This window comes from Elgaria multicarinata, chromosome 3 (assembly GCF_023053635.1).
Source record: "Elgaria multicarinata webbii isolate HBS135686 ecotype San Diego chromosome 3, rElgMul1.1.pri, whole genome shotgun sequence".
In the NCBI taxonomy this organism is placed as follows: Eukaryota; Metazoa; Chordata; class Lepidosauria; order Squamata; family Anguidae; genus Elgaria; species Elgaria multicarinata.
Window position 1 is genome coordinate 145,454,244 of NC_086173.1, and position 24,368 is coordinate 145,478,611.

The 24,368-nt window shown below is 47.8% G+C and overlaps 1 protein-coding gene across 2 annotated transcripts; it reads right to left on the bottom strand.

Annotated features, from left to right (window-relative positions):
• Positions 1-587: 587 nt before the first annotated feature.
• ZNF692 (zinc finger protein 692) lies at positions 588-21,693 on the bottom strand. Of its 2 annotated transcripts, none has more exons than XM_063122132.1 (12): positions 21,406-21,693; positions 17,617-17,822; positions 16,505-16,536; positions 15,732-16,265; positions 14,570-14,624; positions 13,503-13,658; positions 11,410-11,541; positions 10,013-10,075; positions 9,114-9,192; positions 7,061-7,175; positions 4,059-4,158; positions 588-1,937 (listed from the first exon to the last, which is right to left on the bottom strand). In XM_063122132.1, exons 1-12 carry the CDS (start codon positions 21,490-21,492, stop codon positions 1,619-1,621), a joined length of 1,878 nt encoding a protein of 625 aa, XP_062978202.1. In that variant the 5' UTR covers positions 21,493-21,693; the 3' UTR covers positions 588-1,618. The 2 variants fall into 2 exon arrangements, with proteins under 2 accessions (XP_062978202.1, XP_062978203.1); XM_063122133.1 differs by lacking the exon at positions 21,406-21,693 and adding an exon at positions 21,072-21,396.
• Positions 21,694-24,368: the final 2,675 nt, after the last annotated feature.

The following is a 24,368-nucleotide window of genomic DNA, read 5'->3' on the forward strand; positions in this document are numbered from 1 at the left end:
GCCTCCTCAAAAGGGTGGATCTAGATTCCCATGTCATTCATATGACCAGCTTACCGTTTTCATCACAAATCTGCCTTCTGATGATCACCCTGTGATATGGCTAATCTGAGTCTGCCCGTAGCATCCAAAAGATGCAGGAACATAGCTTCAGGCACAGAGGTCCTCAAACGGAATGTCAAAAGTGGCAGAGAGCCCAGACTGCTCGCGCTGGTTTCTAAACATCAGCTTCCTTTCCTTAAGCTGTGATCTATAGATTCTCTCATACCAACACCTCATTGGGCTTAGAATACTGTACGAATGACAGCAAGATGTCTCCAGCTGACAAAGCACAAAACTGGAGTCTCAATCCGGTTGATGTGAAATGTCTCGCTCGCTGTGAGGAACGAAGGGGTGAAGGCTAAATTCGCTAGCAGCCAACAAAACAATTCAAAAGCCAGGCAACCTAGGCAGGAAGGGGAAGCGGCCATGGCCAGAATGGCATGCATTTAAGAACAGCGCCCAAGCCCAGAATTAAAATGCAGGGTGTAGGATTGGCTGCACAATTTAGCTTCCTGAGAATCTTAGCTTCTGTTTAAAAGATACCCCCCCCCCCTCCAAATAAACCTCCAGCCTTCCCTAGCCTTTTCACAGCAATAAGGGCTCGATACTTGTTAATAACTCTAGGCTTAAGAATTTGTGGGCAATGCCTGGTGGATTTCAGAAGCCAATGTGTAAGATTTCTAGCAGCAAGAGGTAGGACTAAAGGGCCCATCTCATTTCCTTGCCCATCTCCCTAACTAGTCAGCCATGACCAGCAAAACGTCACTACGGAAAACAAACACACACAACACGAATTGCATAATTTATACAGGTTGCAAAATCCAGTTTTTCTCAGCACAGAATTCAGATCCCCTTAGCGCAAAGTACCCCCGAGCCCTGATCGTAGCTCTATAGCAGAGCACATGCTTTGCATAGACAAGGGCCCCGGTTCAATCCCTCAGCTCAGCCGGCATGATCTCTGGTTAGCAAGAACGGCTTTTGCAATCATGCCCAGGATGAAACACGAGGCAAACTGATCCCAGCAATGAATGGGAGGAGGAGAAAGCGTGGTGGGCCATGTGGGAAGGAGGCATCTTTGAAGGTCCCCAAAGGGGAAGCTTTAGAAAGCGCCAACAGGGTGCTGCACATCTTTCAGCGTCAAACGATAGCAAGCTAAATCCAGAGCTGCCATCAACGCAGGGCAAGAGTTAGGGAGGAACATCTAGGCCTCCCCTAGCAGCTGTCCAGGCCGCCTTAGCTTCTCTCGTGCTAAACAGGAGCCTGGGAATCATCCACCACCAAGGTAAGGCTGGCGAGGGATTCCTACTGGACGACTCTTCGTTGTCCTTTCCCCAGGCAAGGCCGAGTTCAGGACCCTCTTTGTGTTGCTGGGACTGAGCCAAAAAGGAGCTGGGTTAAAGGAATGTGGTCGGTGGGCCACTGCTTCGTGGGTTCCAGGCCTTCCAGCGTCCCCTTCTGGGGAGTCTCAGCCATGCATCCTCACTGCAACCAGGAATAAGGCCCTAGAGCCTGTTTCTGTTGCTAACAGGATTAGCCAAGAATCCTCTCTGCCGTTTGCCTCCTCGCTTTGCAGAGTGCGCTAGTCTATAATGACTGCAATGACCAGGGGAGATGCCTCCACCCTCTTTTCTAAGTCACTAGGCTGGCTCTGCACGGCGTTTTCCAGCTGCTCCACAGAAACCGGGTGACCCAGAACCGGAGCCTCCTGCACAGGCTGGGGAGGCCCAGCGGCTGCCTCAGGGTGGCTCTTGCTCTTGTGCGCCGTGACGTTGTCTTTCTTCTCAAACTTCTTGCCGCAGAGGTCGCAGGAAAACTGATAGAAGGAGTCGGCGTCGTGCTTCTTCATGTGCCAGTTCAAGGAGGCCTTCTGGCGGCAGGTGAATCCACAGATCTCACACCTAAGCAAAAAGGAGGGCGGCTATCATTACGAGAGATGGAGGGCTGAAACAAAGGTCACACTAGAGATCCATGATTGAGTACCCCTGTACTTCATAGAATCATAGAATAGCAGAGTTGGAAGGGGCCTACAAGGCCATCGAGTCCAACCCCCTGCTCACTGCAGGAATCTACCCTAAAGCATCCCTGACAGATGCTTGTCCAGCTGCCTCTTGAAGGCCTCTAGTGTGGGAGAGCCCACGACCTCACCAGGCATCTGATTCCATTGTCATACTGCTCTAACAGTCAGGAAGTTTTTCCTGATGTCCAGCTGGAATCTGGCTTCCTTTAACTTGAGCCCGTTATTCCGTGTCCTGTACTCTGGGAGGATCGAGAAGAGATCCTGGCCCTTCTCTGTGTGACAACTTTTTAAATATTTGAAGAGTGCTATCATGTCTCCCCTCAATCTTCTCTTCTCCAGGCTAAACATGCCCAGTTCTTTCAGTCTCTCTTCACAGGGCTTTGTTTCCAGACCCCTGATCATTCTGGTTGCCCTCCTCTGAACACGCTCCAGCTTGTCTGCATCCTTCTTGAATTGTGGAGCCCAGAACTGGACGCAATACTCTAGATGAGGCCTAACCAGGGCCGAATAGAGAGGAACCAGTGCCTCACGTGATTTGGAAGCTATACTTCTATTAATGCAGCCCAAAATAGCATTTGCCTTTCTTGCAGCCATATTGCACTGTTGGCTCATATTCAGCTTGCGATCTACAACAATTCCAAGATCTTTCTCGTTTGAAGTATTGCTGAGCCAAGTATTCCCCATCTTGTAACTATGCCTTTGGTTTCTATTTCCTAAATGTAAAACTTGGCATTTATACCTATTCAATTTCATTCTGTTGTTTTCAGCCCAGCACTCCAGCCTATCAAGATCACTTTGAAGTTTGTTTCTATCTTCCAGGGTATTAGCGATCCCACCCAATTTTGTGTCATCTGCAAATCTGATAAGCGTTCAGTGGCAGAGGAAGGCTGGGTTCACACGTAACACTAAGCCCTGATGGGTTGCTAACCATGCATCATAGATTATGCAATCAGCCTACTATGCCCATTCTGTAGGATGTGGGTGTTTGGGCACCTTAACCCATCGTGGGTAGCAGAAATATCCCACAGACAACACACAAACCTATTATGGGTTCCGCCAGAAAATAAACCATCATGGCTTAGTGTGTTGGGCAAACCCAGCTGAAATGTTTTGCATGCAGAAGGACACAGGTTTGATTCCCGGCATTTCCAGGTAGGGCTAGGAAAGAATCCTGCCAGAACCTCTGGCGAGCCACTGCTGCCAGTAAGTGTCAACAATGCTGGGCTAGAAGGACCAATGGTTTGACTCAGTAGAAGGCAGCTTCCTAAGTTCCCATCCCCCATCCTTATACTTACACTTACACACACACACACACACACACAAAAGCAGCCACTTTTGATCAGAGCAGTGCTGCTAGGAGAGGGGCCATTTCCCTGTGCTGTTGCCTCCATCTTAATCACCCTCTCAAGTTTTTCTCCCTCTTTCCCGAAACTGGAACTTCATCCAGATAAAGGGCATCGTATCCAGGACAGCCGAAATAAAAGTACTTCTTTATACAATGGATACTGAAATGTATGGAATTTGCAGCTGCAAGATGTGAATGCTGCTGGTTTAGATCGGCCTTCCATAACCTGGTCTCCTCCAGATGTGTTGGACTACAATTCCCATCATCCCCAGCCAGGGAATGGCTTTCAAAGGGGGCAGATTTGTGGAGGACGGCTCTGCCCATAGCTACTAGCTGTGTTGGCTATACGAAAACTTCCAGATTCAGAGGCACTAGGAGGGAAATCCTATGCTGGCTGGGGCATACTGGGAGTTGTAGGGTTTTTTCTTCTGTCTAAACATGCATAGGATTGTGCCTTAAGTCACTGTATACCAGTTGCTGGGAGGAGGCGGGGTCAGCAGTAGCGGCAACAACAGCAGGATGGACAATGCGATTGGCTTTCTGACTTGCTTGAAAGCTGAATGCTGGCCTGGATAGGCTCATGGTCTGATCCAGCAGGGCTCTTCCGCTATCTTTATGTCACTACTGAGGCTGGGAAGTGCTGGGGGAAATACTCACTGCAAGGGCTTTTCCCCTGTGTGGATCCGTCTGTGGATGATCAGATTGCTGCTGGTTCGGAAGGAGCGGGCGCAGAACTCACAGATGTAGTCCCTTTTATCTGCAGGAAAGGGATGTCACTCAATGGCAGGTGGTCGCCCCTCCAAGCACTGACCAGACCCAGAGCTGCTTAGCTTCAGCAAGGTGGCTGCTTCACATGCCTTCAGACCAAATCAGGGCCAGCCCAACTCACTTTGCTGCTAGAGGCAAAGGACAAAACAGGGTCCTACCCCACCCCCATTCCACACACAAAAGCCAACCAGGTTGGCAATGGGGCAGTGTCCCCCCATCTTCCACTGCACTCAAGGGGCAGCAGCCTGGCTTAGGGAGCACAAGTCAGGCAGTGTGGCACACACATCTCCCATGTACATTGATGGTGCTATATAAATAAATAAATAAATAATAATAATAATAATAATAATAATAATAATAATAATAATAATAATTTATTATTAATTTATATAGCACCATCAATGTACATGGTGCTGTACAGAGTAAAACAGTAAATAGCAAGACCCTGCCGCATAGGCTTACATTCTAATAAAACCATAATAAAACAATAAGGAGGAGAAGAGAAAGCAAACAGGCACAGGGTAGGGTAAACAGGCACTGGGTAGGGTAAAACTAACAGTATAAAGTCAGAACAAAATCAAGTTTTAAAAGCTTTAGGAAAAAGAAAAGTTTTTCTCTACCATGGAAGAAGGCAGGTTTGGTGGGGAGGAAGAGAGGCCTTTCTCAGTGGCCACTCCCAGGCTCTGGAGCTCCTTGCTGAGGAAGGCTAGGCTGCCTGGGGCAGTCTAGAGGTAGAGCCAGTTTTGATTAAAACAGATTTCTAAACAATTACAATACAAAAACATACAAATAAGCTCCAACACATCTTGGCTTCGATCCCAAATTACTCCATCATTCATGTAACGGTGGGGGTGATTTCTGCCAACTTCCCCCCTCTACCTGGAGCCCTCTGACCACATCTCACACCATTCCCAAGGCTCCCCAAACCCCGGAAGAAGATTTTGGGGGGTTGCAAGGGGAAAAGGAAGGCAAGAAAACCTTATTCAGTGAACCCGGTACTGTTCATGGAAGGAAAGATAGGATCCAAACTGAATCCAACTGGTTCCAAAGGCACTTAGATGGTAATCCTATTGCCACCTACCTGTGAGTAGGCCTCATTGAGCTCAATGGGACTTACTTCTGAGCAGACATGCATAGGATTGCAGTGCAAATCTCTGAAAACGTTTCTTTTTCTGTACATCATTCTTTCATTAGGGTGAAGAGGCTAGATGTGTTTTCTGGTGTTGCACAGCATGTTGCCAGTTTTAAGCCTTGGGTATGCAATAGTATCTGAGTCTAGGAATCACACTGCCAAGCTTAAAAACCATTGACAAGGTCCCAAGGCTTCGGGCACAACCCTATGCCGGTTTAGAAAGAAGAAAGTCCTATGGCATGCTGGGAGTTGAAGGACTTTTTTCTTTCTAAGCATGCATAGGATAGTGCCCTAAGTCACAAATTGGAATTGAATTTGTGGAACCTCCCCAAATATACGTCTGCGTACCCCGCAGTTCAGGCTGGTGCAGTATTAGCATTCCTCCTGCATTCGTTGCACGATGGAGCCTCCATGAGTACAAAGGACCATTCTGCTGGCCCCATCCTCAATGTCACCCAGGTCTCCCACACCCAGCATCCCCTGTGCTGGGTTCAGACATCAGCACAGGGGAAGTCTAGGCAATATCATGGAGCTCCTGCTGCTTCTTGCAGTGAGGAAACAGCTAAAGCCTTCCCCACCTCCAGCGATTGTCATCAGGACTGCCAATGCGCTCTACATAGGGCTACCTTTGTGCCTAGTCCGGAAACTTCAACTACTTCAAAATATGGCAGCCATGTTGGTCACCGGTACACCTAGGGGGGACCACATTACACCAGTTTTAATTAGTTTCCGGGCAAAGTATAAAGTGCTGGTTATCACCTTTAAAGCCCTACATGGTTTGGGTCCAGGCTACCTGCGGGATCGCCTTCTCCCGTACAATCCGCCCCCCACACTCTCTGGGAAGAATCTACTTCAGTCAGTCAAAGTTAGGCTGATGGGTATTACCCAGAGGACCTTCTCTTCTGCTGCTCCAGACTGTGGAATGGCCTGCCGGAGGAGACACTTGACAGTCTAGTAGCATTCAAGAAAGCTAAAGACTGATCTCTTCTGGCAGGCCTATCCAGGGGAATTTTAGGATGTTTTTAGAATGTTTTTAGGATGTTTTAACAATGTATATTATGTTCTTAATTCTGTTTTATGTATTTTATATTTACTGTTGTTCCCCACCTCGATCAAAATGGAGAGGCGGGTAAGAAATATTTTTTTTTTATTATTATTTTCTCGCAGTGAGGAAACAGCATTCTTGATGAGCACCCCAGTGATCCAGCTCAGGAGTGCATCTAAGGCCCACCCCTGGGTGCCTCCCTAGTGGAAGGCTCAGAAGGTGGCAACAAGGTGGCCCCCAATTCTCAGTGGTGGCCCCCAATTTGGGAATGATCTTTCTGACAAGGCATGCCTGGCGCCAACATTTTGTAACCTTTCTCTTTTCTCAGGCATTTGGCAGTGTGTGATGAGCTTTAATCAATTCCTGGATTTGTCTTATGGTTAGGGTTAATTGCTCAAAGTTATTTTTAGATATATGTTGCCTTTTTGCACAACTGTATGTTTATGTGTTTTTATATAAACTTTGTATACCGTACCCCCAGAGAGCTTTGACTATGGGACGGTATAATTTTAATGTAATAAATATAAATAATAAAGAAGGCTGTGCCTAGTGATTATCCCACACTATCCCTCAGCTTGAATCAGGGGGCACTAGCAAAGAGTATGACGCTGAAGCAGGTCAAAAGCCCTTGGAGCACTGGGGGAGCGGGGGGGGGCGTGACTCTACAAGGCAGGCCAGAGAGGAGTCCTCAGGCTGTCGCAGGGGTCTGCTTACCGCTGTGCAGTTTCTCGTGCTCCTTCAGGTGCTTCTTGAAGTTGAAGGACTTCCCGCAGCTGGGATCAGAGCACGTAAATGTTTTTTGGTGAACGTGCTGATATTTCTTGTGGTGCTGGTGGGAGGACACACACAAAAAATAGTCCAAGTAGAACATACACACTCACTTCTGTGATAAACTGAGCTTACAAAAACACAGGAAGCAATAGAAAAGTCTTCTCAAGGGAACACTGGAAGCTGCCTTATATTGAATCAGGCCCTTGGGTCATCTAGCCCAGTACTGCCGGCACTGACTGGCAGCAGTGGCTCACCAGGCTTTCCATCAGGATTCTTTTCTTTCCCTAACCTGGAGATCCTGGGGATTGAACTTGGAACCTTCGGCGTGCAAAGCTGGTGCTCTACCACACTGAGTTACAGTCCATCCAGTATTACAAACATAGGAAACTGCCTTATACCAAGACAGACCCTTGGTCCATCTAGCCCAGTATTACTGACATTGACTGGCAGCAATGGCTCTCCGGGGTTTTAGGAAAAAATCTTACCCAGGCCAACCTGGAGATCCTGGGGATTGAACCTGGGACCTTCTGCAAGATGCACTACCAGTGACTTCTCAAGGGGATAGCACATCATATAAACAATGAGGACAATTTGCAGATTTCTGAGCATGCAGGGTTGCTGCCGCTTTGCATGGTCTTTCCAAACCAATTCAGGACTTTCCAGTGATACTATGAACACGGGGACGTTCGCATGTCTACTCCACATCAGCACATCTGATCCATCCAGATGCCTACAAGCAGGACACGATGGAAATAGCTACAGCATTGTTCATCCTCAGAGCAATGCCTGGGAATTCAAATGGAATACAGAGGTTCCACCAGAAGCTCTTAAAAGATGGGCAATCTTCTACATTTTCTTGTGCTCAGGCCATGCAGTCATTGAATGTGGGTGTTGGGAGAGGGGGGTTGCATGGAAATACTCTGCAGTAAACGGATTGGGGGCGGCTATGGGCATATGAAGACCCCATTCATCAGATGGCATGTCGGCAAGCCAACTCAACCTGCCAATCCTCTCCAACCAACAATCTACAGCAGGGGTGTTGAAACTCCGGTCTGCAAGCCAAATGTGGCCCTACAAGGCCGGCCATCTGGCCCAAAGAGCCTTTGGCAAGGCCCCTTTCTTATGCCCCACCCTGTCAGATGGAAGATGGGTGGGGTAGCGACTGAGCTCGCTTCACTGCTCCAGCGTCTCCCCAACTGAGGTCCCGGCTGAAGGAGCTCCCAGCCCCTGCTGACATCATAGATGTGGCTCTGCCCTTTGATGTCATCAGGCAAGTGGGGAAGGTTGGCAATCCGGCCCCATGGGCAAGAAGTCATTCAACACTCCTGACCTACATGATTTGCCCTTCCCCTGCCTTTTACACCAACTTTTGCTGCTGTTGGTAATCCTGGAAGCCCAATCCAAGCTGCTGTGTTAACTCTGGATTTTGTAAATATGCAGTGCCATAAGGCAGCCTTCCCCAACCTGTTGTTAGACTAGATATCTACCCCAGCCATGGCAACCTAGATTGGGTATCCAGCAGCCACTGGGAGCAGCAGGCCAGGGAACGGAAATCCCCACCCCACCCCCCGCTACACACACACACACACACACACACACACACACACACACAGAGTTGGCACCTCAACTGTGGAATGCCCTCCCCTTGGAGGCCTGATTGGTGCCAACATTGATTTCATTTCGACGCCAAGTAAAAACATGGCTTTTTAACAAAGTCTTTGATGGTTAAACTCACTGGCACATTGTTTTAACTGCTTTTACTGCTTTTAAATTATATATTATTTTAACTTGGATCATGGTTTAATTTGTTTTTAACTGTGCATATTTATTGTTTTATACTGTATGTTTTTATCTGTACACCGCTCTGAGATTGTAATGATATAGGGCGGGATATAAATGTTTTAAATAAATAAATGACACAGTACTGGATCTTCTAGGAACCAGGCCTGTTTTCATAGCCGGATGCGAACAGGGCAGTAGTGCTTCCTACACTTACATTCAAGTATTGGCGATTGGAGAAAATCTTTCCACAGCCGTCGTAGTCACAGAGGAGGATCTCTCGCTTGGCTGCCTTCCTGTGGAGAAAGTGAATGGAGAGAGGAACCCGTAAGACCTCCTGCTCCAAAGATCACAACAGAATCACAGAAATGTATCACAGTCCTTCTGTGTACTGTAGTACAGCACACAGAACTGTGCAAGAATCCGACGGATGGCCCTCTATCCGATCTCAATACAACTAAGCTCCTAAGGGTGGGCTTTTAATGGTTCAAAAAACTTTTGGTCAGTTTGGGGATCACGTACTCCAGAGCATCCTTGAGAGGGAGCCCACAGACAGTGCCGTGCTTAGTGGTCATGGTTGTGGCATCCTCCAAGATGGATCCACAGCCAAGAATTAACTTTATTAGAACAGCCAAAATACAACTTGATACTGCTGCAAATTACCAAAACAGTTAACAGCTATTGTGAACCAGCGTTCCTCTTTCTGGTGTGTGTTGGACTACAATTTTAATCACTTTCAAGTTAGTCCTAAGTACCTGGGGGGGGGGGGGCACCAGGTCAGGGAAGTCTGTTGCAAACCAACGGAATTAACAGTTTAAACAAACTCCAAGAACTGCAGTAGCATCAGCTTCATAAATATTTGGCATTATTTGATCAAGGTTTATTAGTTTATTTTTGTGTAATACTTTGTTAGCCACTTTCAGCAGTGCCTTTTTGGAGGGGGAAAGAGGGATATAAATGTCTGTATCGATAACAAAATAATAGGCATCCAATTGACTACTGTGCCAACCCTAATCAGGCCTTGAATTAGAAGACTTATTCCATGCCACCTTGGTTTCTACATTTGGCCCAGCAACGTGCCCTTCTAGGTTAAAAAGCCAATGGACCAGCACCCACCTGATTCTCTTTGGACCGATCTGGGCCACATCCTCATCTCCAGGCTGCGCCCGCTTCTTGCAGCTGTAGAGGAAGAAACACGCTTGGCAAGTGTAACAAAGAAACCTGTTTCTCCAGAAGGACCCTCAAGCTGCCAATGGGATAAGGATAGAGGAAGCCACCATCTTTAAAAAAAAATGGTCGGAAAATTGAGGGGGGCAAAAGATTGTCTGGCGAGTATTGATTTTTGGACAACTCCTCTAGGAACAGAGGCTGCTTCATACTGACTCAAACCATTGGTCTGTCTACCCTGGAGTAGCTACACTGACCGACAGAAGCAGCTCTCTAGGGTTTTGGGCAGACGTTTTATCAGCCCTACCTGCTGGGGAATCAAACCTAGGACCTTCTGTAAGCAAAGCAGCTGCTCTACCATTGAGCTATGGTACCTCCCCTCTGCTCAGCCAAGCTCTGGTCACCTAGGAGGTCAAATCAAGCTTACAATGAAGCCTAGCAGGCAACTCTACCCTGATGGCTACTGGATTCTAGAAGGAATGGTTTACAGGCCACCTTTGAGGTGCCATCCACTCAAGAGTAAATTCATTAAGGAGCTCGGCTCTTACACATTAGAGAAGTTTTTAGCTCTGGGCCACTTCACACAACCATTTGGTTATGGGGAGCTCATCATGTTTCCTTTTAGACTGCAGTGGCTCATCCACTTGGCGGTGAAATGCAATACTGGCTGCACCAGGCTTGGTGCTGAGCCAATCTCAAGGAATACTGGAACGTCAACAAGACTTGCCATGGCAAAAAGAGAGGCAACTCTTAAGCTTCAACAATGTGGTTTAACGCCACAGCCATAAAGGAGGAGGGGGGCTAAAGTCCTGCATCGAACATTAAGTGTCACTGCTGATCGAGGCCAAAGTAGACGAGACTTGGGAGACACATGGAGTTTCTTTTGAAATTCCACCCACACCAGCTACTTTCTTCCTACAGGGAAAAAAGTATGTGTGATATTCCCCACCCCCGGTGTGGAGAAAAATAGCTGGTGCGTGTGAAGGGGTGTGTGTCTGTGTGCGTGCATAAGAGAGAGAGAAAGAGAGAGAGAGATTTTGGTCAGGAAAGCAGCTTGAGAGGAAGCGGTTGAGCACTTCTTTCCCTGCCCCTCAATGCTGCTATTCTAGATAAATTCAGGAACACCCCCCCCCCCCCCCCACTATTTCTCCACACATCTCCCATGTCACACAGTCTGGCCCTCTGTTCAGGGGTTTTCTCATTGAATGCTAGCATCTGCTTTGCACATTTGAAGAGTTCTGGTGCCCAGTGCTGCCCCTCTGCATTTTGGCTGAGATCAGCAAATCCCAGGCTCCTCTGTCCACCTCACCCCTCTTTTCTCACTTATGGCAGATTTGCCCCCTCACCCCACTCCGCCGCCACCCTTGTCCTCAGAGGGGCTGTGGCCAGTGGGGCAGGTTTCACTGGAGGGCTGCTCCTCTTCTGTAGGGCTCTTGCAGCTCTTGGTCAGGTTTGGCTGTCTTTGCAGTCTGGAGTCCCTGGAGATAAAAGTGAAACGGAGGCAGAGTTTGATTCTAGCTTTTGTCCAATGTGTGGTCCGTGCAGGGCACAGAAAAAATGTTAACTAATATGAAACAAAAATAGCATCTGCAGTTGGTTCATAGAATCATAGAATAGCAGAGTTGTAAGGGGCCTACAAGGCCATCGAGTCCAACCCCCTGCTCAATGCATGAATCCACCCTAAAGCATCCCTGACAGATGGTTGTCCAGCTGCCTCTTGAATGCCTCTAGTGTGGGAGAGCCCACAACCTCCCTAGGTAACTGATTCCACCGTCGCACTGCTCTAACAGTCAGGAAGTTTTTCCTGATGTCCAGCCGGAATCTGGAGTCAGCATTGCTATATATTACCCCATGAATTCAATTATGGGGGGCCAGGTTGCAGCATGTGTGTCACATGCCTTACGGATTTCCGGTCACTGGAGAGGCGCAGAAGAGCCTGCAGACCTGGCGATGGTATAGGTGTGCAAAAAGTGCAGCCCCCCTGCAAGTTTTGTCTGGCAGCCCCCAATGCCCAAAATCTGCTGCTGCTCCCACCCCCAAAAGGGAAAAACACTCTAGGAACAAGCTCTATGGTTCCTGCCATAAAAGTCTTATTCCTAGAGTGTCCTAGGAAGCAATGCTTGAAGGTTCCTGCTGGTATCCTAGAATGCTCTAGGAACAACACTTCTATGGCAGGAACCATAGAGCCTGTTGCTAGAGTGTTTGTCCCACTCTTTTTTTGGCGACCAGGTTAGGATGGATAGGGAGGGGACTTCGACACCTTGCTGCTGTGACATGAAACAGATGCTGCTGTGTGTGGGTGTGATGCAAGAAAGTGGTGTGCGCATATGAACATGCGCGGTCCCCACCCCAGGAGATATCTGTTGTGGCCCTCGGGGCTGAAAACGATGTGCACCCCTGCCACGGAGCTAAGCTTGTACTCCTGTGTTCTCCTCCAGCTCTGCTCAGAATATCAGAGGCGAAGCCATGTCAAGGCACGGGAGCTGTATCGTTGCACAAAGAGAGCGGTACTCTCTTGTGCTTTGGACTTGATATGTGACACACTGGGTCAATACTGCATTACATCACATGATTAGCCATCTTTCTTCCCCGGACCCTCAAGTGGCAGACATGGGGCCCCAAGGAGGTCTCCCATCCAGGCAGTGACCAAACTTAAACCTGCTTAGCTTTAGCACGGTGCCTGCATCATGTGGCTTCAGACCATTCCACTGGACCAACCAGGTCATCAGCTCCAGCTTGATCCAGCCTGTATACTGTCCAGACACTAAGAGTGCACCCACAAAGTCATTTAGATGAGTGAGCATCCCTGCTGTCTGCAGGATGTATACCCATCTCACACCAATCCCTCCTTTGTTCCCATCAGCCCACACTTGCAGGAGCAGCAATTGCCAGACCGCTGCTGGTCTTTTAGTTTGCATGGAAAGAATCGCACTGCGAGGCTGTTCCCTTGTTCAAGGTACCTGCGAGTCAGAATTGTATTTAGTTTCTGTATCTTGCTGCTAAGGCATCTTAACTGACCTGTATTTTAAATTAATTGGGTGCTGCTGTTGTAGAATTGTTTGGTTGATCTCAGCTTTTAAATTTAAAACATAAGAAGAGCCATGCTGGATCAGACCATGGGTCCATTTAGTCCAGCACTCTGTTCAAACAGTGGCCAACCAGGGACCTACAAGCAGGACACGAGTGCAACAGCACCCTCCCACCCATGCCCCCCAGCAAGTGGTGAATATAGGCTTACTGCCTCTGATACTAGAGATAGCACCTTGCCATCAGGGCTAGCAGCCATTGATAGCTTTCTCCAAGAACACACACACACACACACAGAGTATATATATTTATCGTGCATGTCACCTTGTGATGTCGGAGTTTAAACAGCAGCATCTGTCAGCTTTTCAGGCCCCCACACCAAATGAGAAGCTGCTCCCTCTAAATTCCTTACCTGTCTAGGGAAGGATGGTAATTCTCATCTCGCAGGTCATCTGTGTATGCAAGGTCGTCTTCTTCTGCCAAATCCTCTCCTTCTCCTCCTCCTTCTCCTCCATCCTCTGGTTGGTCAGGCAGTGACTCAGGCGTCCCCTCTGGTGCAGTCAAAGTGCTGAAGGAAAATCCCCCCCACAAAAACAAAATTTATTAGGAGGAGGGATGCAGAACACCTAGAAATTGATCTTCTTTCATCTAGTTCAGCCATACTTCAAAGGCAGAAGAATCCCCCCATCACCAACACATCACTGACAGATGCTTCCCCCCCCATCCCCTCCAGGAATATCTCCTTCCATGCCTCTATGGTCCAATTTGGCATAAGCCTTGCTCTGCCAAATTGCACTAAAGGCCTATCTAGCCCACCATTCTGTTCCCACTGTAGCCAGCCAGATGGTTCTGAAGCCCACGAGCAGAACATTACGGAAGTGACTGCCTGCTGTTTACTTGGGCATCCAAAATTCATCTGCATTCCTTCTAAATATTAATCTATCTTTATCTGATAGATTAACAACCAAAGCTTTAATTGAGAGCTGTTGGCACTCAGGCCCAGGATCCAAATTCAGCCTACCCAGTGTCCCCAGATTAGCCTGCCTTTCCCCGTCTCCCCTGGGGCTACCTAAGATTTCTATGCAGGGCTGGGCAGAGGGGGACTAGTTGGCATGGGCCTATGATTTTGAGGGGGCCTACTCCGAGTCCCCCTGGGCAAAGTTGCTTGATTTTTCTGTTGTTGATGATGAATTTGCCCAAAGAAAAGCACGTAAAGCATTTCTGAATGTGAAGAAGTGATGTCTTATATACACTTTGAATAAAAGTGCTTTTTTATAAATCGTTCTAGTTCATATGTATTTAGAACTGACTAAAAAATACTTAATGAGCAGTTTGAAATGGGGCCTACATTTCCTATCTGGCCCGGGGCTATTACCAGCTTTGCCTGGCCCTGTCTCTGTGTGGCATTATAGCAAGCAAGCCATGCACATCTGTAAGCCGCCTCGGAGAAGCCAAGAGGAAATGAGTGAAGAAACTTACTTTTCTGGCCCTGTGATTAATTCTGTGCTACCTGGAATCTCTTCTGAGGGAACTGCTGCAAGAGAAAACAGGGCATCATCAGACCTGGGGGGACAAGAGCTGCAGAATGTGATCAGCAGGACTGCAGGATTTGTAACCTAGAAAATTAGGGGGAGTCCAGCTAGTGAAGCAAAAGGCCCACTTCAACCAAAGCATAACCATGCACTTCTACTATGAAAATAGGTGTGTTTCTTCTTTTTTGGGGTGGGGGGGGAGAGTTGTTTCACAGCTCAAGTGATTTGGCCAGAAAGGGGTGAGTTGGCAGGACTGGAAGCAGTAGTAATCATCATAATTAAAATAATAATAATAATAATAATAATAATAATAATAATAATAATTTCTTAAGCAGCCCAACACAAGGTGCTGTACAGGCATGGCCGGCCCAAGACATTTTGCTGCCTGAGGTGAAAGACAAGATGGCGCCCCCTCCCATTCCATGTATAAAAGCTGGCCGGACCGGTAGATGAATCTGTCCTCCACACTAATGATGGGACCACGTTCTCCACTGAACTTGAAGGCAGCGGGTTAACATAGGGGGTGGCAGAGTAGGCTGCAAGCACACAGTTCTCTCCTTGAATACCTTGCTGTTGCCTCTCAGCACCTGCCGCCTGAGGCAATAGCCTCAGCCTGCCTGATGGTAGTGCCGGCCCTGTGTACAGTATATAACAGTATTAGCAATGGCAGAATCCTACCCACAGGCTTACAATCTAAATACACAGACCCACGAGGAAAAGGAAGGACAGAAAGACAGCAGCAATAATAAACCCACCCAGTTTCTTAATGATTTCTCATCAATTATCAGTAACCTGCCAGACACTTTCAGTTTCTTAATAGCCATGAGGACTAGAAAGTTACGCTTTCCAGACCCTGTTCTGCAACGTGTAATGTGATCATGACTGTGAAGATTCCTGTAAGTCATGGACTACTACATTTCTGGGCTGGCCCTTTCCAGCTTGATTTCACGGTGTGCCTACAATTGACTCTCGCGCCCCAACGCAACCCTCCACGACGCTCCCTTTCCACGCCCCCCCTAGCCTCGGCCCCAGCGGGAGCTTCCGCAGCCCCTGCCCATCCGAGTTGGCGGACTTGGCTCCCGCCTCCTACGGCCTGCCAGCTCCCTCACCTGTCTCGTCAGTGTTGTTGCCACTCAGCAATTCTGCCTCCTCGCCCAGGCCTGTTCCGCTGCCAGGAGACATGCATGCTGTTCTCTCTCTGTCCGCACCGCCCTCCCCATCCTCTCGGGGAGATGGCTCTGCCTCGTCCACTGGACATGGTGAGTCGGAAGCGAGCGCTAAGGAAAAGGCATGGGCTGCCGCTGCCCTGCGGAGGGAGCGCCGGCGTCGGATGACCGGGGAGGGTGGGGGGCTGGGCTTGGAACTCACGGCTTTCTCCGCCTCGTCTCTGCCTCGGGAGGCCGCTTTGCGGGGGGGTGGCGTGCAGGTCTGTGGGGCGGGCGGGGGGCTCCAGGAGAAGGTGTGGCCAGCCAGGCACTCCCAGACCATGCTGCTGGCTGGGACTACTGTCTTCTGCTCCAGCAAGGAGGGCTTCACGTTAGGGATGAAGCCACATTCTTGGCTGTGGTTGTGAGAAAGGACAACGAGGTGCTGCAGCGCATCAGGAGGAAGGGGAAAGGGTACAATGTTGGCGCTATCCTGTCCTGAGGAGGAAAAGAGAGAGAGAGAGAGAGAGAGAGAATAAAAACAACGTGAGGGAGACTTCCTAGGCTGAGCTGGAACGCGGGGGCTCTCCCATGCACACGCATGCAAGTATTCTGCCCCACAACACAATCCAGCCTCCCCCAACCTGGTGTCCTCTCGATGTATCACACTCCGATTGTGCTCTAACAATATGAAAGGACGTCTTATGATCTACAGAGAATCTTGCAAGCAGCCTCACCTGTTTTCAGCGCTGAGCCATGCAAACTGTACCTGCATGAGAAAGAGAAGAGGTGAGGTGAAGAGACAAAGCACACTAACCTCCACCTGATTAATAATAATATCTATACCAACTTTCAGCAAACAAAGAGATGTTGTTGTTGTTAGTGCAGCACTTTAGAGCATTCAAAGCACTTCAGGTATTTTATCTGAGGCCTTAGCTAGGCCTAAGGATTATCCCAGGCAAATGGAGGGGTCATCCCTCCCTGCTCCCAGGATCCTCTGTGTGTCATTTGGATGCACAGGGATGATCCCGGGACGATCCTGGGATATAGGCCTGGTCTAGCCATAGCCTCAGATCCAGTTTAAATGTACAAAACAACTTTCCCGTGAGGGTTGTGTGACCCTACATGTGCTGTATTACCATGTCGTGGAACCCTGATATGTTAATGCTCTAAGTACAGGCACTTTCAACCCAGTTTGAATGTTTTTTTAAAAAAACCTCCCACACATTTAAATCAGGGCTCAGTAGTTGATACAACCACCATCTAAATTAGGTCCACATTATCTTCATACTGTAGTGGGGAGAGGCGCTAAAGCTAAGAGGCAATAGCACCTGGTACCACCATTTTTGTCTACACGGGTACGATAATACACACTACCTAAGTTGTAGCCTAACAACATCCAAAAGGTCACAAGTTACCCATCCCTGTGCTAGGGAGAAACTTAGAAATGGCAGCGAGGCTGAACGTCTCGGTAACCATTGGCTAAAACAGTCTTCCTCAACCTGGGGCGCTCCAGATGTGTTGGACTGCATCTCCCAGAATGCCCCAGCCAGCTGCCTGGTGCATTCTGGGAGTTGTAGTCCAAAACATCTGGAGCGCCCCAGGTTGAGGAAGGCTGGACTAAAACTATAGATACCAATCTCCCATAAGCCTGCCCGGCCCTCTGCTTTGTAGGGCAACCGCATCTCCTAGAAGTGGCAAAAGGGCCGTTGCTCCCCCGCAGATAGCAAATTACTGAAATGCATGTCTATCTAATATTCAGTGCACACACATCTAATAGTTGACCACTAGCTTACCTTTAGAAAAAGGTAGCAAAGGTCAGCAATTGTCCGCATGCACGGATCCTCACCTGTCGAGGAGGTACTTGGCTAGCTGGGAGTGCAAGGAAAAACCCAGCTGCTCCTTAAGCTGGCACCATTGCTCCAGGTGGGTGCCAATACGGATGCGGCACTTGCTGCGCCGGGCATCCAGCTCCTTGCGTTTCTGTTTGCGGATTGTGTCCGAGGCCCGCTGGCGGCCCTGGCGCCCATGTTCCATCATCTCAAAGCCACCTTGCTGAGAAAGACACCAACAACCCGATTATGATCTGCAAGGAACACCTACGGAGCCACCAGCCTGTCGTGCGCTAGCGTCTCAGACAAAACAGGAAACGTGCCCCAACCCTCAGGAGTATGACAGGACAACAACTGGGATGGGCTAGCTGGTGATGACAAAGGACACTTCTAATCGCGAGAAACTTGGCCTGTAAAACGTGTCCGAATATATAGGCTTTCTTACTTTCTGATATACCTTTTACTTGATCATTTCTTATGTACTGGACTACTGATGAAGACTTTGTGTCAAAACACGTTTGGTTTTGATTTTGCTTGGTAGTGCTTACTTCTGGTATTGTTGGATAATAATATTGTACTTCCTTCTATTATTATTATTATTATTATTATTTATTTATTTATTTATTTATTTATTTATATAGCACCATCAATGTACATGGTGCTGTACAGAGTAAAACAGCAAATAGCAAGACCCTGCCGCATAAGAGCCCTGCTGGATCAGACCAAGGGTTCATTTAGTCCATTATTATTATTAGTTACATTACATTAAATAAAACAACAGTGTAGTAGTAGCACAGTCCAGCACTCTGCTCACACAATGGCCAACCAGATGTTGACCAGGGACCCAAAAGCAGGACATGGTGTAACAGCACCCTCCCAACTGGTGAAGATACGCTTACTGCCTCTGCTACTGGAGGTAGCACATAGCCATCAGGACTAGTAGCTACGGACAGCCTTCTCCTCCAGGAATTTATCCAACCCCCTTTTAAAGCCATCCAAATTGGTGCCCATCACAACATCTTGTGCCAGTGAATTCCATAGTTAAACTATGGGCTGTGTGAAGAAGGACTTCCTTTTATCTGTCCTGAATCTCCCACCAATCAGCTTCTTGGGATGATTCCAGGTTCTAGCATTTTGGGAGAGGGAGAAAAATTGTTTTAATATATGTTTTAGTTCACACAGATAAAATTATACTATTGGATATTTTTGTATGTATTCTTTATCCCAGTTGTTTTATTGTCATATGCTAGAATCTGCCAACAAAGGAAGACCTGCCTTCATCAACAGATGACGCTAAGGCTGGTCCACTCCTTTGCCCAGGGCCATCTCAAGGTATTCTGGCACCCTAGACAAGGTGCAATTTTTGCACCACCCTGCTGCAACGCTACCACTATTAGTTCCTGAACAGCATAAAATGGGTGGTTGAGGCCTTTTACTGCTCCACGCTGGCTACGCATCCCCTTAAAGTTTGTGAGCTGACAGGTTCCATTTGCTGTCTCACACACTAGGGAAAATATTGTGATTCAAAATGGCAGACAGCTATCTGGCCATGCAGCACTTTCCTTTACCGTAGGCCAAACCTTGCATGGCCATTATTGCTGCTGCCTGCCTGGGATTAGTTTGGTGCTATGGATCTCTTGAGTGCTCCAAGGCGACCACCCATTTTGCGTCCTCCTAGACACAGCTCTACCCTTGTCTCTGGGGTCTTCAGAAGTCACGGCTGCCGGGTGCCCAGCTGCTGTCAGGGAAGAAAGACTTGCCTCCTTCCTCAATCACGGGCTGAGCAACCATGGCTGCCTAGGAAGCAAAGGTCGGAGGGCAACACCAAAGAGGGACAAATATAGGGTGACCCTATGGAAAGGAGGACAGGGTTCCTGTATCTTTAACAGTTGTGTAGAAAAGGAATTTTCAGCAGGTGTCATTTCTATGCATGCAGCACCTGGTGAAATTCCCTCTTCAGCACAATAGTTAAAGCTACAGGAGCCCTGTCCTCCTTTTCATACGGTCACCCTACCAAATGCCAAAGGCTGAGGAAGGGGGCAGGAAGCTCTCCATACACATTCCTCGCAGCACCACATAAAAGCCACATTGTTGCTGTTCCTGATTCTTTAATGTGATTTTCTTACTGCAAGGGTCATTTTGGGGTAGGCTTTGAGGGCTCATCAAGGCAGAGATTGGTCTCCTCATTGTCAGTCTGCAAAACAGGAGTTCTCAATGTGGCGCCCATGGACATCATGGTGCCTGTGGGAAACTCCAATGACACCCATGAAGGGCTTCCCCAACGTGGTGCATGTAGGCACCCAAAATTTATTTTACTTATTTTTTCTGTGTTTTAATAGACTTACATGGATTTGTATGAATGGCATACAACTTTCTAGTAGTTATACATAGGCTTCAACAAAAGCTGACCAAATATCCTAATAAGGTTATTTGAAGGTTCAAATATTGAAGAATTATAAGGTTCGCAATCCATGGCATTAGAGGATATCAATGTTTATCCTGCCAATGTTGTAATTTCAGTCTTTTAGCTGACAAAAAGATGCAGAGAATCCATTTACACTGCCCACTTACTAATTTCCATGATAACTAATTTAAAAGAGTGTGTACATCTGAGATTAAAGACTGTTCCAGTACAAAATTTATCTGTGTAATGACCTGGCTCCCAAAAGCAACTACTGGAGATTGCCAAACATGTTTTTAAAAGAAGCATTCGCTGTATTGCACTGCCAGTAATTAGCTGAATTAGACAATCTCTTATTAAAGAGACGTTGTGGTGTCCAGTAGAACATGAAGCAATTTTGTTTACTGAATTAGACACAGCCTAAGATCCACAGATGCGACAGGTAGACGCCAAAGCAGTGATCCACTGATTAGGCATTCTGTGGTGGTGCTGCCCACAGCATTTTCTCTAATTCCCAAATGTGCCCATGGGTCCAGGGGCCCCTACTGTAAATCATCATGCACAATAATGATGTACATCAGGGGTAGGCTATGTGGTGCACTACAGATTTGTAAACTAAAACTTCCATCAGCCCCAGCAAGCATGGTCAATGGTAAGGGATTATGGGAGTTGTAGTCCAAAACATCTGGAGGGCAAAAGGGACATTTTTGGAGTCAAAGTGCTTGGCAGATACTTAGAAATGGCAAAGAGGCTGAGTCTTCAGTAACACTTGCCTAAAGCCTTCTGTAACACTTGACTATCATCAGCCATCATCTCTCATCAGCCATCCTGCCCCGTCTTTTGAAGGGCAGTCAGATCTCCTAAAAATGGCAAATAATAATAGCAACCCGAAGACTGCAAGTTCCCCAGAATTTCAGACTTCATATTCACTAAGTTAAAACAAGAGAAGGGAGGCTGCGATAGAAAAAGAGGTTCCAGGGGAAATCCCCAATGCCAATAGTTTGTAACCATCTTAAGATGGGGTACACGAGATGTTATGCAGACTCAGGCTGAAAACTTTTACATACTTACCTCGGATTGTCATTGAACTCAATGGGACGTACAGTACAGGATTGCACTGTCAGGCCACAATCCTATTTCTACTTGGGAATAAGCCCTATTAAAGGCACTAGGGCTTGATTCCAAGTCAAGATGCACAGGTTTGTGCTGTTAAAACTGGGTTAGCGCCTGCTAGATGCCAAAATGGATTTCTAGTTGCGCCAAGGGAGACATCTGAGCGTATAAGAATCCATCAGCAGTAATTCGGTTCCTCCTCTGGCGTGTTCATTGGACGGTCGAAGACACGCGCGGGCGGGTCACTTGCGACGCAGAGACCAGCAGTCAAGAAAAACGTGGTAGTCCTTACTGTGGCAAAACCGGGAAGGGCCGAGTAGCCGCAGCTTTCCGCCTCGTTCCGCACTTTCCAACGGATTTCCACGGCGAAGTCATGCATGAAACGTCCTACAGTGAGGGGGACTTGGGAGAAGCGGCAGAAGGAGACCCTCTTCCCGGGCTGCCCGCCCCGCAGTTCCTCATTCTCTCGGGCTGTCTGGAAATTCGCTAAGCATGGCTGATACTTCTGGGGCTGCGGGACCCTCTCCCGAGGCGATGATTGGAAGAACGGTCGGTGGATCCCGAGGTTGATGGCGCTAATCTCCGGGTCGCAAATCTCCCGGAGCGACTTTCGCAAGCAAGCAGCGACTGCGCGGCTGAAGCGGAGGCGGTTGCAGCCCGGCACGCAAATGGAAACGGCACAGGAAGGGGCTGGATCAGCGCTCGGGGTGGCGGTGCGTGGCCAGCCCGGCGGACGAATCCGGAGGAGCAGATCCGGGGTGGGGAAGAGGCAGAAGAACAAAAGGAGCCGAGGCGGCGGGCTGTTTGTTCCCGGAGCCCAGTGAAGGACGCTTGCATTTCTTTTCCAGCATGAGATGGGAATCGCGAGGCGGCTGCAACGCCGCGTGCCGGAAGTCCTGGGCCTGAACATCCCGGGATGATCCCGGGGGAGGACTGTCGAAGGGGTTGGGGGGACACACGCCGATTCCAGTTTTCATTGCGAGCCCAACCGAAGCGGTTCCCTTGAGGCGCTGCAGTAGCCATTATGAGCAGAGCAGCCAAAGGTTCCCGGTAATCATTTAAAAAAGAGGTCAGGGAGAAGATCCAGAATATGGAGGTAGTTTAAGGGCGCAAATCGAGGCATGTGTAGACAGGAAAAAAAATGCCTACGACTCCCAGCATCCCCCAGCCAGCTGGCTGGGGTGGGTGGGATGGTGGGAGTTGTAGGACTTACTTTCTGTCTAAACATGCATCGGATTGCGGCCTTATTGTTTTACGCCGTCCATGTAGGTAATCTTATTATATTAGCCGTCCAGAGAGGAAGTGGCCGGAGCGCATAACCTAAAGCCTCTGCCATCGACCCAGCCGGGCTTAATTTGTGCCAGGGAGTAACTTGTAAGTACGCACACACTTGCGTGAGAGTAAACTCCACTGAGTTTACTTTCGAAGAAGCATGCAAAGGAGCTCGAAATGTATCTTGGGGCTCAGAGCTCAACCCTCGAAAGCTAGCAGAGAGGGACGTGGAGAACAAGTGTGACTCTGAGCATATGCAAAGAGCATCTTTTTCTGGACCTCTAGATAAATAATGCAAGATATCCTTGTTCTGTATTAAATGCTGGCAAGAGTCTCTGAACTGCATTTCTAAAGGGAGGACTTTGGGAAGAAAGTAAAACAAGGATCCATGAAATTATGAGGACCCTCAGGGATTTCCATGATTTCATATGATATTTTAAAAGGACACTCATAAAACAATCATCCAATCACAGAGCACATCTGCCACCACAGACTGAACCACAAAAATCAGGATTCCTCCACTCATGGGCATGGCCATGGCGCAAAAACATGAAAAAGAGGCAAGGATCCTCATGATTGCATATGGTTTTTACAGAACAACTCCCCAAACCGATCATATTAAATGATATTTAAAAAGGACACTCAGAAAACCACCATCCAATCTTAGAGCCCATCAGCCTCCAAGGATTGAACCACCAAAGTCAGGGATCCACCACTCTTATGGATCCTATACTTCTCAGAGCCAGGATGGGGCGGAAAAGGGATTCAAGATGTAGTTCCTTATGGGTCTGCTGGGTTTTAATGTAGTGTCCCCACAAATGCAAGGTTATATCATAAGAACATAAGAAGAGCCCTACTGGATCAGACCAAGGGTCATTTAGCCCAGCACTCTGTTCGCACAGTGGCCAACCAGTTGTAGACCAGGGACCCACAAGCAGGACATGGTGCAACAGCATCTTCCTACTTACGTTCTCCAGCAATTAGTATATACAGACTTACTGCCTCTCATGCAGGAGGTAGCACTTAGCTATCAGGACTAGTAGCCATTGATAGCCAGGAATTTGTCCAACAGAGAACACAGGCAGCCCCAAGCACAGTCTCTCCCTCATCTATGGCTTCTCTTGTTTAATTTGATCATCTTACAAACAATTTGTTTTCCTTCCCTCCCAGTTGTGGTCCTGATTTCCCAACTTCTTTTTGCTAGTGCACCGTGTTACATTTAAAGAATATCTTTTTATTCCACCAGGTTAGAGATGATAGTGGAGGAGAACATGGTGAAACTCCTTGGAGGAAGAGGGTGAGGAAGTTCTTCTGGAGGAAGATTGTGATCAGAAGGAAGAGGGCAAAATAAGGGAAATAGAAGAATATTATATAAATGTTTTTCAGATTTCTGGGGATACAGAAGCCCGTGGCAGTGATTGTATACAGCTGTGGAACCCAACAAAAGTCTTAGTCCAGAAAGAAGGAAGGATCTCTAAGTGCTCTAACTGTGGAAAAATCTTTGAGATTTTTTTTTAAATGTAAAGTGGTACAGAAATTCTCTTTGATTAAAATAAATAAATTAAAAAATTCAAACACTGTTTGCCTTTTCTCAGGGCTTCTCTAAATGAGAGATTTATTGCATGCTCGTGATTGGCCACTCATGAAGGTTTGCAGGACTTTTACATGATGTGGTGAATGACCAGGACATCTGTTGTATCCCTTAGAAATTCCACCATGACAAGAACCAGTTTTAAAGTGGTAACATCCTGAAAAGAGCAGGCTCTTCCACCACTAGATGCCACAGTCTCAATTGAGATGAATGGAGAGCACTGAGAGGGGAAGCATTCAATTCAAACCACGTGGTCAGCCCTCTCTACCCATGTAATACAACCCATAGCAATCATGCCAAAAAGCAGGAAGCACCAAATGCCATGAGTAAGCAACGCAATTTCCCTTTAATGTAAAGATGTCTTCAGACCCCTAAGAAACTACACTAAGGAA

What these genes read in the sequence shown, in the direction of transcription:
- ZNF692 (XM_063122132.1), bottom strand. Translation starts at nt 21,492, where the DNA reads ATGCATGACTTCGCCGTGGAAATCCGTTGGAAAGTGCGGAACGAGGCG. An exon ending in TACCATCCTTCCCTAGACAG is followed by an intron (nt 11,542 to 13,502) that starts GTAAGGAATTTA and finishes TTTTATCTCCAG; the next exon opens with GGACTCCAGACTGCAAAGAC. An exon ending in AAGGGTGGCGGCGGAGTGGG is followed by an intron (nt 10,076 to 11,409) that starts GTGAGGGGGCAA and finishes CTTCCTCTACAG; the next exon opens with CTGCAAGAAGCGGGCGCAGC.